Source organism: Malaclemys terrapin, chromosome 4 (assembly GCF_027887155.1).
Source record: "Malaclemys terrapin pileata isolate rMalTer1 chromosome 4, rMalTer1.hap1, whole genome shotgun sequence".
NCBI classification, from domain to species: domain Eukaryota; kingdom Metazoa; phylum Chordata; order Testudines; family Emydidae; genus Malaclemys; species Malaclemys terrapin.
In genome coordinates this window covers 32,454,926-32,467,653 of record NC_071508.1, presented here as the reverse complement: position 1 = coordinate 32,467,653, position 12,728 = coordinate 32,454,926, and the positions used below count along the sequence as shown (strand labels likewise).

The 12,728-nt window shown below is 56.8% G+C and overlaps 1 protein-coding gene and 1 non-coding gene across 2 annotated transcripts; one reads left to right on the top strand and one right to left on the bottom strand.

Moving 5' to 3' along the window:
- Positions 1 to 1,863: 1,863 nt before the first annotated feature.
- On the bottom strand, positions 1,864 to 1,938 carry TRNAK-UUU (transfer RNA lysine (anticodon UUU)). The gene has a single exon. It is a non-coding gene; the product is annotated as a tRNA-Lys (tRNA).
- A 1,317-nt stretch (positions 1,939 to 3,255) lies between these two features.
- On the top strand, positions 3,256 to 8,264 carry ACY3 (aminoacylase 3). Its single transcript, XM_054027066.1, has 7 exons — positions 3,256 to 3,370; positions 4,037 to 4,288; positions 5,027 to 5,222; positions 5,306 to 5,399; positions 6,541 to 6,648; positions 7,047 to 7,156; positions 8,021 to 8,264. The coding sequence occupies exons 2-7, from the start codon at positions 4,056 to 4,058 to the stop codon at positions 8,210 to 8,212; spliced, it is 933 nt and encodes a 310-aa protein (XP_053883041.1). The 5' UTR covers positions 3,256 to 3,370; positions 4,037 to 4,055; the 3' UTR covers positions 8,213 to 8,264.
- Positions 8,265 to 12,728: the final 4,464 nt, after the last annotated feature.

The window sequence follows — 12,728 nt, the reverse complement described above, 5'->3', positions numbered from 1 at the left end:
CCTGGCTGGGATGATTTAGCTGGAGATTGGTCCTGCTTTGAGCAGAGGGTTGGACTAGATGACCTCCTGAGGTCCCTTCCAACTCTGATATTCTATGATTCTGTGTAGCCGCTGACTGGCTACCCAGCCCACCAGTGTGCCCCCACCCCGCCACACACTGCCCCACCGCTTCCCCCTGCTCCCCTGCCTCCTGGACAAAATATCTCACCCCTGCCGTGGAGAGACGCCCCCTACAGGCATGTGAAAGAAATACAGTCTCTATCCCACCCGTAAGGCCAGATCCCTAGCTGGGGGCAATTGGCCATAGCTCCATTGGAGCCAATTGGCCGGACCTCCAGTTGGGGTAAAGCAGTGGTCGCTCCATGGGAGTCAATGAAGCAATGTCAATTTCCACCAGCCAAGGAGCTGACCCTTTAAGTCTCTCTGCCACCTTAGCGCCAAGGATAGTGGCTGTTTTGTGGCACTGCAGCCTGGGCGAACTTACTCCCCGTGTGGGAGGAAGACAGTCACAGCGTAGCCACCAAAGTGGGTGACTGTGCCTCATCTTCCCAGGGAGCATGGGCACCATTGGCGGGAGGGGGAGAAGGGACTTCTCACCTGGATTCCTGTGGTCTTCCTGTCTATGTGTTAACTACATATCTCACACAGATGGGCATTAAGTTACTAGCAATGACTTACTGTTAAGACTCGTGGATTACTTGAATATAAACAACACAACTCCAGGGGCTGGAATAGAGTGTGGGAGCTGCTCAAAGAAGAGCTGGACACCACTGGGGTCTTAGTACAAGGGAGCAGTTCCTTTAAGGAGAGAAAGGGCCCAGTCTACCCAAGGCTGGCTTCATTAGCGAGAACAAGCCCAACTCAGCCCACTTGAAGTGATTAACCATCTAGGTGGCAGGTTCGCAGCTCATTGAGTAAGGAGCACCTGGGCCTGCAAAGCTACCAGAGTGCAGTTAAAAGGGCCCAGAGGGAGGGATTCCCCAAGCACCTGGCTTGACCCCAATCCTATCCCATTAGAGGAACCTGCCTGGTTTGTACCAACCCTGCTCCAGGGGGCAGGGCTTGTGATTCCTGAAAGAGGGAGATGTGGCCTAACTGAGCCCTTATAGGGACCCTAAGGAAGAGGGGTTTAGACTCACTCCAACAGCTAATACATCAGACTTCCCTCTGCTTGAGGTACTCTGTTGTAAGTAACTGATTGGTAGAATGGAGGGAGCTGAAGGCAATGCACCCTCAGGGCCACCAGGGGGCAGGCCGGAGGCCAGCACCTCAACACGTACTTGCTTGGGGAGCCGAAGCCATAGCAGTCGGTCTGGCTATAGACACCCCCCAGCTCCCATTAAGCTCCTGGGTGGAGTTTCCCTCTGGCCTTCCCCTGTTCTCCCTCCCCCATTATAGCTGTATAGCATCCTAAGGTCTTCCATGCCTTCAGGGCTGGAGGTGGCCTTGGGGCCCTTAGACCTGCTGTGTCATGCTTTCTCTGGGCAGCTGCAGCCTAGTTCCCAGCTGGCTTGTCCCTGCCAGAGCGGGAAGGAAACACGCCCTGCCCCTCACAACCAGCTTAGTGCCACTCCCACCTTGGAAAGAAATCAGGGGGGAGAGGCTGTGGGTCAGGATGGAGGGGCTTCAGCAGGGCAGTGGAAGCCCAAGGCTGGAGTAGCAGGGGGGCTGTGAGTTAGGACTGAGGGACATTGGCACAGCTGCAGGGGGGCAGCTGCCGGTCAGGCTTAAACTGCATTAGAAGAGCTGGTGTGGCGCTCCACCTGGATTAGTGAGGTACAAGAGCAGACCAGCAAGGGGGCCTATGGACAGGAGGAACTAGGGCAGGAACAGCAGAGAGAGAGATCTAAGATCTTTGTGAATAGTTTATCAGCTGTCCAGGGACTTGAACCCTGGACCCTCAGATTAAAAGTCTGATGCTCTACCAACTGAGCTAGCAGGGGACTGAAATCAAGCTTGCAGAGACTTCCTGTCTATTCTACCAGCTCCCACCACCAGCAGCCGATAATTCCCCCCCCACACACACACACACCGATCTCCCTGTGCAGGGCAGGCTGGGAGAGAATACGGGGCTGAGAGATCTGGGCAGGCTTTAGGTGAGCATGTGGGGCCTGATCCTCAGTGGGTGTAAATGAGTACTGACTCCAATGGAGTGATACCGATGTACACCCGCTGGGGCCCTGTCCTTTAGATATGGAGCCAGAGGAATCCAGTCAGGGCTCCCTAAACCCCTCAGGGTTCCTCCCACCCTTCCCAAGGCCTGGGGTTCACCTTCATTTCCTGGGGACTGTACATCCAGCATCTGGGCCCCTGAGATGCCTATGATCTGGGGATGGACTGCCCCCAACAGCAGCGGAGGTGCAGCAGGTCTCCGGGCTGGAGGCCATGAAGGAGACCTCAGTGCAGAGGTCACTGCCAGCCTTGGGGTATAATTCATCCAAGTCCCAACAGCGGGAGGTAAATATTAAACACTGAGGGGCTCCATGGCTTGCACCTTGAGCAGATTCTCACACCTGGGAGCCCCAAGGAGAGATTGATATTGATGGCCCTTGACTGGCAGTGAACAGGATTGGAGCTGAGGGGTCTTTCTTAACATACACCCCCAGCCAGCAGGTGGGCTGGGACCTTTATCGGCTGCCTGAGAGGTGAGTGTTCAGCACTCCCAGGATATGCCTTTGGCTGCACCATTTCTAGTCTGTTTCACTCACTGTCACCTCGCCTCCACCTGGCAAAAAGAAGGGGACGCACCGTGGAATGGAGCCATCCTGGTCAGAGGAAACACCTTTGTACCCCACGCCCAATCAGCCTGCGCAACTCATTGCCAAAAGGTATTGCTGGTGCTTAGCAGGATTTCTAAAAGGGGCAGTCATTCTGGTGGAAAACAAGACCATGCAGATTTAGGATACATGTTCAAGGAATAAGCTAGGGTTATGTAAGGACTTTAAACCCTCATGTTTCAAGGCACAACCCTGCAGCCTCTAATGACTGGGGGCTAAAGTGACCTTTCTCTGGGGGGCAGGCGATCCCACAACTGCAGCATTTCTTGCATGTGAAACAGCTGGGGCTGGCTATTGTACAAATCAGGATGCTGGGCTAGATGAGGCGTGGGTTGGATCCAGTCTGGCGGTTCCTCAGCCCTTTGCCCCCAGGAGAAGGAGGCACAGGAGGGAATGGTGGAGAGCCAATCTCTGCCCTCAGTGCCTGGAAACTCCTCCCCGTCCTTGTGGGTTTTTCTTTTTGGTGACCTTGGCAGATTTGGCTTCCTGCCGGTGGCTTTTGTGTTCCTCTTATAACCCCTTGGCCCTGGCATCCTGCTGAGGATTCTGTCCCCATCTGGATCGTCCTGAAGCTCTTCCATACCTGCCTGTGGGTAAGTGCAGCTGCCTGAGTATCACGGGGTGACTGGCCCTTTAAGAGGAGCAGGGATCCCCCTGGGCAGCAGGGAAACCATCACAGGTGCTCCAAAACCCCACTCCCTCTTAAAGGGCCAGTCGCCCTGTGAATAGTTTCCAGTCTCTGGAGAGCCTGCTGTGGCCAGTGCACCTGCTGAAAGCCAGGGAGGCTCGCCCCAGCGCCCCTGCCATGCAGTGTGAAGCCTGGCACAGGCACTGCCCTAGCAGATTCCCAAGAAGAGCAGGGCACCATCCATGGTCTGAGCGAGGGGAAGCCCTGTAACGCCTACACTGCTGAAAGGAAGCCATTCCCAGAGGCGTGGAGACAGGTGTGGGTTCCGCACTCCTCTGGCTGAGGAAGCCCCAGTAGATACTGATCAGAGAAGATACCAGCAGCGCCTCCAGCTGGAAGGTAATGGTAGCAGGGGGCATCCCAGCTGGCTTCTGAGCATCAGTCCCCTACAGTTGTCCGGGCGGTGTGTGGGGGGGGGGCAGCAACCCCACCACCACCACCACCACCACCACCACCACCACAGGCCAGGCCAGTGGAGATGACATCAGAACAGCAGACGAGCCACTGGATGGGGAAGCTCCCATGTGGGCTCTGACCTGGGCAGCATTCTCTATTCTTCCCCCTCCAACAGGAGCAGAGCAGCTGCAGGAATGGCAGCCTCTTGTCGTCTCAAGCCCTTGAGCCGTGTGGCGGTGAGTGGGGGCACCCACGGTAATGAGATGTCGGGCATCTACCTGGCCAAGCACTGGCTGCGGAACCCCATGGAGCTGCAGCGTGGCAGCTTTGCCGTCACGCCCTTCCTGGGCAATCCACGTGCCATCGAGAAGTGTGTGCGTTACATGGGGCGGGACCTGAACCGTACCTTCACCACCGAGTTCCTCAGGTGAGCTGCCCCAGGATGCACCGCTCTTCACTGATCCCCGGGTCGGTAGGGAGAGACGTCCCAGCATTTACTACTCTGCATTGGTCTCTGGGGCGGTGGGGAGAACTATCCCAGCATGCAGCGCTCTGCACTGGTCCTTGGAATGGTGGGGAGAGCTATCCCAGCATGCATCGCTCTGCACTGATCCCCGGTGCGGTGGGAGAGCTGTCCCGGCATGCACCGTTCTGCACTGGTGGTGGGGAGAGCTGTCCCAGCATGATGCACTGCTTTGCACTGGTTCTCGGGGAGTGGGTGGGAAACTTATCCCATGATGCATCACTGTGGAGAGGTTCCAGTGATGGGTAAGGTTACCCATGATGCATCATTCTGCATCAGATCCCAGGGTTGGGATGAGTTATCCCAGCATTCAACACTCTGCACTGCTATCCCAAGGGGTGGTGGGAAGCCCAGGGATATTCCATGCCCCTCAGCAGTGGATAGGCTTCCCCTCACACTGCACCCCCCATGGGACCCCTCTTCCCTCACACTACTCCCCCCCAGGATCCTGCCCCAGGGGGATCCTCCACCCCTTACATTGACCCCCCTGGAACCTTTCCCACACCATGATTGGGGCCGCCAATGTGAGCTGAAGGGGAGCAGGCTCCCAGTGGCTGAGGGGGAGGGGAAGCCCTACTTGGAGCCATCCCCTGGCTCCAGGGGCCCTGGTGGCTCCATGTGACTTGTCTCTCCCTGTCCCAGCTCCACAGAGGCAGAGGACGAGCCCTACGAGGTGGTCCGGGCCCGCGAGATCAACCAGACCTACGGCCCCAAGGGCTCGGCCCAGGCCTTTGACTTCATGTTCGACCTGCACAACACCACAGCCAACATGGGCACCTGCCTCATCGTGGACTCAGAGGAGAGCCTGCTGCCCATGCACATGTGTCACTACATCCAGGTGGGGCCAGTCCCCGATCTCTCCACTCGCCCTGCATTGGGCCAGGGTCCCCTGTCCTAATCCCTCTCCTCTCTCTCCCCCAGACACACTACACACGGAGCCCCTGTCCAATCTACCTGTACAAGTTGCCGGGCGAGGAGACTTATTCCATCAACTCGGTGGCCAAAGCCGGGCTAGGTAGGGAGCGGGTGCTGCCAGGGGGCAGAGAGAGCCCTGCGGAGTGAGCGAGTCTGTCCCAGGGCAGGGAATGGCATTACTCGGCTAACCCCCAGAGCCCACCCTCCCATGCCCCTCTGGCACCAAACACTGCTGCCCCCCACCACATCCTTGGTTATGTCACCTCCTCACCATCCCATCACCATTCCAGCAGCTTCACACCCCTGCCCCTGTGCCCCATGTCCAGCGCCCACTGCACCCTCAAGCCCCACCTCCCCATCCCCAAGTCCATCCCCCTACTCCCAAGTTCTGCCCCCCAAGTTCTGCCCCCACTCCTAACCCCTGTCCTTTTCTCCCTAGCCCTCAAGCCCTGCCCCTTAGTCTCTTATCCCCAAGCCTTCCTTCCCCCCATTCCCAGTGCCCTCTCTTTCCCTCATTTCCATGGCTCCCCATCTCCTTCTCCTGGGAGACACAACCCGTCCCACTGCTGCTCCCAGCTAAGCCCCACCTTGTCCAGAATATTGCGGGGAATTGCCCTACACAGACCCTCATCCCACTGGGAGGCTCATCCGGATCCTCGTTGCTCTGGTGGGTAGAATCCACCTTTCATTTCCAGCCTGTTTATTCATGGCTGGGTCATCCCCCTTCGTTCTTGTGCTGACGCTGCCCCTTTAGATTCTCTAGCTCGTCCCCCTCCCTGGTGTTTGCCCCCCGAGGTGGTTAAAGTTTTTCCAAAACCTGGGATTGAGCCAGGCTTAGCGCGCCAGGCTAACACTCTCCTGTTCAGGTGCCTCCAGAGAGGGACGGGTTTGAGATCATGCCTGAGGTTGGAGGCAGAGGCAGGGATTGACCCCATGGCTTCTGCATCCCTGTCCAGAGCCTTTTCCACTGTCCCATGCATGGGAGCGTCTTGAGAGCAGTGAGGGCCAGGTGTGTGAGGTAGGGGTTGGGGGTGGGTGGGATGAAAGGACACGGGTGGTATTTCAGCAGGCACCTGGGGCGTAGCTGTAATTGAGGGAGGTGGTGGGTGCTGGGCAGGGCCCCGGGGTTAGCAATAGGCATTGGGGCATGTTCGGGGGACTCCTGGCAGCTCCTCTCAGGAGGAACGCTGGAGAGGGCGCAGTAGCCGAGCCATAACTGGGTCCTTGTGGTCTCCCTGCAGCGCTGGAGCTGGGGCCACAGCCCCAGCAGGTGGCGAGAGCTGACCTGTTCACTCAGATGAGAGACCTCATGGCTTGCGCACTGGAATTCATCGAACTCTTTAACAATGGTGAGTTATCCCAGAGCGGGCATGAGCTATCCCATCAGGCATCACCCTGGAGATGAATTGAGCTATCCCATCATGCATTGCTCTGCAGTGGCCCCAGGGATAGGTGAGGCTAGGGTGACCAGACAGCAAGTGTGAAAAATCAGGACAGGGGGTCAGGGGTAATAGGCTTCTATAGACGAAAAAGCCTCAAATATCGGGACTGTCCCTATAAAATCGGGACATCTGGTCACCCTAGGTGAGGCTCTCCTCCAATATAAGTACTTTGAGGGGGTCACCTTCCTCTCTAGCCACAGCGGTGGGAGCCTGTGATTAACTGGGGTGGGATGGGGGGGAAAGGCAGGGCAGGGCAGCCTTCCTATGCAGTGCTCCCCCCATTCTGAGCCCCCTTTGCCCCATAGGCACGGTGCTCCCTGCCTTTGAGATCGAAGTGTACAAGATCACTGGGCGCATGGACTATCCACGCTACCCCGACGGGGAGATCTCAGCCATGGTGCATCCCAAGCTGCAGGTGGGTGTGTACTGGAAATAGGGTGGTCCCAGCCCCTGCATTGTTGTTCTCTTTGGGAGGCAGAGATCACAGCTGTAGCTCCAGCATGCCTGCAAAGCCAGCCTGGCAACAACAAGGACTGACTCACTGGCCTGGATTCTCCCTCAGCCCTTCTCTGAGCTCAGGGCAGAGCAAGGGGGAGATGGCTTTAAACCACCTCTGTGCTCCTTGCATTGTGAGCTGTGCGCCTGGCCACTGGTGTGGGTTAAAGCAGCCCAAGGGCTGCTGTGAGCTGCCCTCTGCTCTCCATGGTCCCAGGGGGGCAGAGACCAGCCAGAGCATAATGCCCCCCACCCCCGCAGTCTTAATGGGGGCTGGGAGCAGGGCTCTTACACCAGCTCTAGAGCCGGTAGGACATCTCTGCTCCTGTTTCTTCTACTGAGCAGCACAAAGGGGCCTTAGCGCAACTGGACCACAAAGGCTCCGCCATGGCAAGGCAGTGCCAGAGTTAGCCCCCGAGCTCAGCGGGGTGAAGCTGGGTTTACTCTGGGACACGGGGTGACTGGAGTTGATTCCATGATCTTGGTTATGCAGCCCTCAGGCTCAAGGGAGCTGTAAACTATAGGGATGCAGCACCAGGCTGGGTGACATTGGACAGCCAGGAGATGAGTTGGGGTGGGCTTAGTTCACAAGGCACTGTGACCTGCATGGGGTCTTGCCACATGTCTAATAAAATGTTTGGTTACCAGAGGGTAATTCTAGGACAGTGAGGATCCTGGCCTCAACCAGCAGGGGGCGCTGTAAGGAACAGGGCAAGAGCACTTACTCTGGGAGGAGCTCTTGGTTACTCCAGCCCCAGCCTATCACCAACTGTTCCACCCTTAGGATAAGGATTTCCATCCCTTGAACCCCGGAGACCCAATTTTCCAGACCTTCAGCGGGGAGGAGATCCCATATGAGGGCGACACCACCATCTACCCAGCCTTCATCAACGAGGCTGCCTACTATGAGAAGAAGGTGGCCTTTGCCAAGATGGAGAAGCACATGTTCTCCATCCCTGGCCTGCAGAGAGAATGAGCCTGGGGTCAGGTGGGCCATGGACTAACAGGGAATAAACAGACTGAATGGCTATGATGGTGTGTGCCATGAGGGACAGGATGGGTGTTACCAGGCAGACATCACCCTTGTGTTGTGATGGAGGAGCTGGGCTGGGTGTTGACTGCACCGTCTGGTAGCACCACCTATTATCCAAGTTCCCCGACACTTCCCAGTGCAAGACTCTTTGTTTTTTCTTTCTTATAACTTTGAAAAACTTTAACCATTCAGGCTGCAACTTTCCAGGCAGGCCTGCCTCAGGCAGACATTTTTTGGGAATGTTTCAGCCATTCAGCCTTTTCCCAAGAACGAGGCTAGGGCAAAAGGCATTGTTTTGCTAGGTTAATTTCTACAACAGTTTCTTTGCAATGCTCTAGCGCCCCCAAGCAGCAGGGTGGCCTGGGAGGAAGGGATGTGCCTTTTACTGTCCCCATTGAAATCCACCCAAATTTGGCCAAGTTATAAATCTTTAGAGAATCTGAGTTTGCACATGCTCAGTAGAGCCTTTTTAATTCCCTGAAGATTCTGCTTCACCCCCTCCCAGCTCCTAGAATGGATTAGTGCCCATGGGCCCGCCCTACTGGGTGACTGAGCATGCTCCAGCCTGGGACTGCAGGAGCTGAGACCGATTTTCCCTGCAGTTGTTGTTGCTCCTGTCTGCTGTGGTGCCAGGCACCGGCACACAGACCGGGGCACCTGTCTCTCCTGTGTACTTAGTGACCCCCTCAGGTGGTGTGGGGGAGGTGCAACTTGAGTTGACTGCAGTCGCAGGAGCAATGCAGGAGTGAGAACAGGAGCAGGGTGGGAGAGTGAAGAGGCAGGATCTGTCTTGGGGGAGGCCGTGGGGGAGGAAGGTGGGCAGGAACCAATGAAGCGGGATGGGGGCTGGAGGCAGGGAAGTGATGGGGTGGGGAAACAGGGCTAAAGGTGGGGGTGGGAGATGTGGTGAGTCCCATCAGGTATGCGGTGGCCTGGCTCAGAACTGGGCAATCATGGAGGCTGGTTCCAACCTGCTGAGGGGAAGCAGAAGAGGCTCAGGGTAGCATGCGATGGGTCTGTCACAAGCAGGAGGACTTACCCCCCCCCCCCCACACACACACACACAAACAAACAAACACAAGGGGATCCAGTCCATTGTTTTCTTCTTCTCATGTGAGGCCAGGGCAATAACCAGGATCATTAACACCCTACCCCCCCCCTCCAAAAAATCATGGCCTTGATCCAGAGTGCACCCTGCTGCCTCCAGTGGGCGAGCTCCAGCAGCTGCCCCTGCCTTCACAGGGGATTGCTCAACATGACTCTGCCTGGCTTCCTGCGCAGCCCTGAGCCTGAGCAGTGGATTCCCCTTTGGACGCAGGGTTTTGCCTCCTGCCAGGAGCAGGTGCAGCTGGGGCCAAGAGCAGGGAATGGGCCCCTCTTTGGGCTCAGCTGTTCCACACCCAGCCCTGGGGTTTAGCTTTAACCAGCCCTGCGGGAGGCAGAGAAGCTGCAGGTGGCATTGGCCAAAGGCCAGAGTTAAACATTAACCCTGCAGACTGCTCCGGCCTGGGACTGCCATGTCTGCTTGCTGGCTCCTCTGGGGAGCACGGTGCGAATGGCCCTTGCTCAGTGCTTCACAGGCCAGGGGTGGCGCCAGCCTCTTCCTGGTGTGGGGCTGAGGTGGGCTAGACAGAAAAGTGGGGGCTGCCCCCCTCACCATGAGGCCCCGCCCCTCTCTGTGGCCCCACCCCCTGCTACTTCTCAAAAGGTCTCACCTCCTCCTTCTCCCCACCCCCCTGAAGTCCCACCCCCTGGCCAGGTTAGAGGCTGGAAGCCAGAGCAAGGCAGTTTGGGGTGCTGGCTACTCGCAGCCAGTAGGAGCTGCTTGGGCAGGGGAACTCAACTCTGGGGCCAGCAGAGCCCTCGGGGAGCAGTGACCATGAAGGGTGTGGCCCAGGAGCCCCAGCCAGAGTGGGTTAGTCCAGGCTGCTGTGGGGAGCCCCGGACTCTCCACCTGCCCTGGGCAGTGTACCCCAGCAGGCAGGGACGGGACGGGGGCTGCTCTCAGGCACGCCGGCTCCCCCGCCCAGGCTTACTCCTGCGCTGCTGCTGAAGCTGGGTGCCCAGCCAGCAGCCACTGCTCTCTCCGCTCTGCCTTCAGAGCTGGGTGGCCAGAGAGCGGCAGCTGCTACAGGGGGCTATGGTGGTGGTGTGCGGGGAGGGGAGGGAATGCAAATTTTGTATGGACTATAGCTCCAGCAAGTCCCCTCCCCTGCTGGAGACACTTTTGGACACATAAACTTCATTGCGGAGCAGCCACTGGAGGGAGACAGAGACCAGCACAGCGGTAACCTGGAGGATGATAAACTCATCCCCATCCTTGCTTTATCTTCCTGGGGCTGGACGGGAGCTGGGGACCTGGAGGAGAAAGGCCCTGGGTCCCATTCCCTGCTCCCCTGAGCCAGACAGTTCCACCCCTTGGGAGCATATTGGATCCAGCACCCCCAAAAGAAGAAAGACACCGTAATCCCACTCCCACCCGCAAGCCAGCCAGCCCCGTTCCCTCCGGGGCTGGGTCAGAACACAGGAACGGCTAGATTGGATCAGAGCCGGTGCAGCTAGCCCAGTATCCTGTCTTGGACAGTGGCTAACACCAGATGCATGAGTTTAATAGCCACAGCACTTGCCATGATCACTGTCTCTTCGTTCCAGACACATTCACCTCTCCCTCCCACCTCTCCTAGCTGCTTTATTCATAGGAACAAGATGTCTCCTTCTCCTAAACATCAAAGAAGGGAAGTCATGTGGACTCCTCCCCCCAGCCAAAAGGGGGTACTGCAGGGGTTACAGGGATATAGCAAATTGAGACAGAAAAACATTCCATCCCCCTATGAAAAAAATCCCATCTCGGCCTTCCCAGGAATCTGGCCTTACTTCCTAGAAGCAAGAGACAAACGACAAGCATGTGGGAATACCTCCATCCTAGCACCACCCCAGTATCTGGAGAATCTGGTGGGAAACAGGTTTGTTTCTATTTATTCTATTGTGCTGAAGTTTGGATGCAAACTGGCAGCAAATATTTCACCACGATGAAAAAGAGCTGGTCTTCACAAGCTTGAGCCTAATTCATCCATAGCTGCTGTCGAGCCCTGTGATTGAGCTGTCCCCCAGTATCTCTGGCCACCCTTTGAAAAGAGGCCTCTATCGTAGGCAGCGGCCTCCTGTCTACTGCACACATATCAGGGGCTTTTTCCAGTCTTGGATAGGAATCACATATTATGCAGTATTCCTCAATGTTTGCCCTGTTCAGTGGGGAGAAGCCCCAGGGAAGGGTAAAGCAGCTGGACAGCAGCTACTGGATATGGACACAACTTGTCAGGGTATGGCCATGGACCTGATGGATTCTCCTACCTAAGACAGCCTGAATCACAGCCCATCGGGGCGAGGGGCCCTAAAACAGGACTCTGTCCTGAGGGTGAGGGCAACAGGATGACCCCACCAGCGGAAATGCATTCCCAGCATATGCATAGCCCTGGCCTTGAGACGCAGCTCCAGAGGGGGCCTGCTAGTGTGGGGCACCCCCCGGAATCCATACCTAAGTGCCCCTGGGATACTGGCGCCCCAGAGATGTGGTTGGGTTAAGACCAACCTTGCAGGGGGCCAAACGTACACCTATACCGCACCAGACGCTCATGGGGTCACTTCCTAGCCAACCTAGGCTGCAGCTAGGATGGCTGACCCATGGAGGAATGTGGGTTCCCTCCCCCTCATCTTTCCCTGGAAGAAGACAAGGAGGAGGTAGCAGCTGGACCCAGTTTCAAACCCAACGGTTCCGGAGTGGCCAAAGGGCTGAGGGCCACATGAAAGCTTCCCATGTGCATCCTGCTCATGTCATCAAACAGACCAGCCCAAAGGAAGGAGGTGAAACTGCTCTGCCCTTTGCTGTGAAAACTGTACACTTGGTTAGAAACTGCTTTATGCATCTCACAAGCGCCAGGTAGAACGGCTACCACGGAAATGGGCACTATGCTGGGGTGTCTCCGAATAACCATGGTGGACTCAAACCTCCCAGGTCAGAGGATAAAGCAGCCCTGCTCAGTTTGGCACCCGAGGGAGAAGAGCTGTGACGAAGTGGGAATCTTCTGTAATATTTTTATGAATCTTGCGTGCCTCAGTTTCCCTCTGTACTCTGCGTTGCTAGCCAGTTTGGGAGTGGAGAGTTAAATCTGCTCTTGGGGGGCAGTGCGTGGCAGGAGATGGGTGTATGTGAGAATCCTTTCTGACTGGGCCCCAATGAAAGGGTCGTCAGGGAACTGGTTGAAACTGACCCAGCTCAAGAGAGAGTCCTGAGGGACAATGGGAAGCCCTAAGGACAGCAGGCAGGACTGTGAATTCTGCATGGCCTTGCGTGGAGCCAAAGGATTGGGAGGTGACCAGTGGAGGACCAAGAATAGGCTTCTGGAAGAATTGGCCCGACTAAGGACGCCAGAGAGACAGTGCCTGAGATGGAATCCACTAC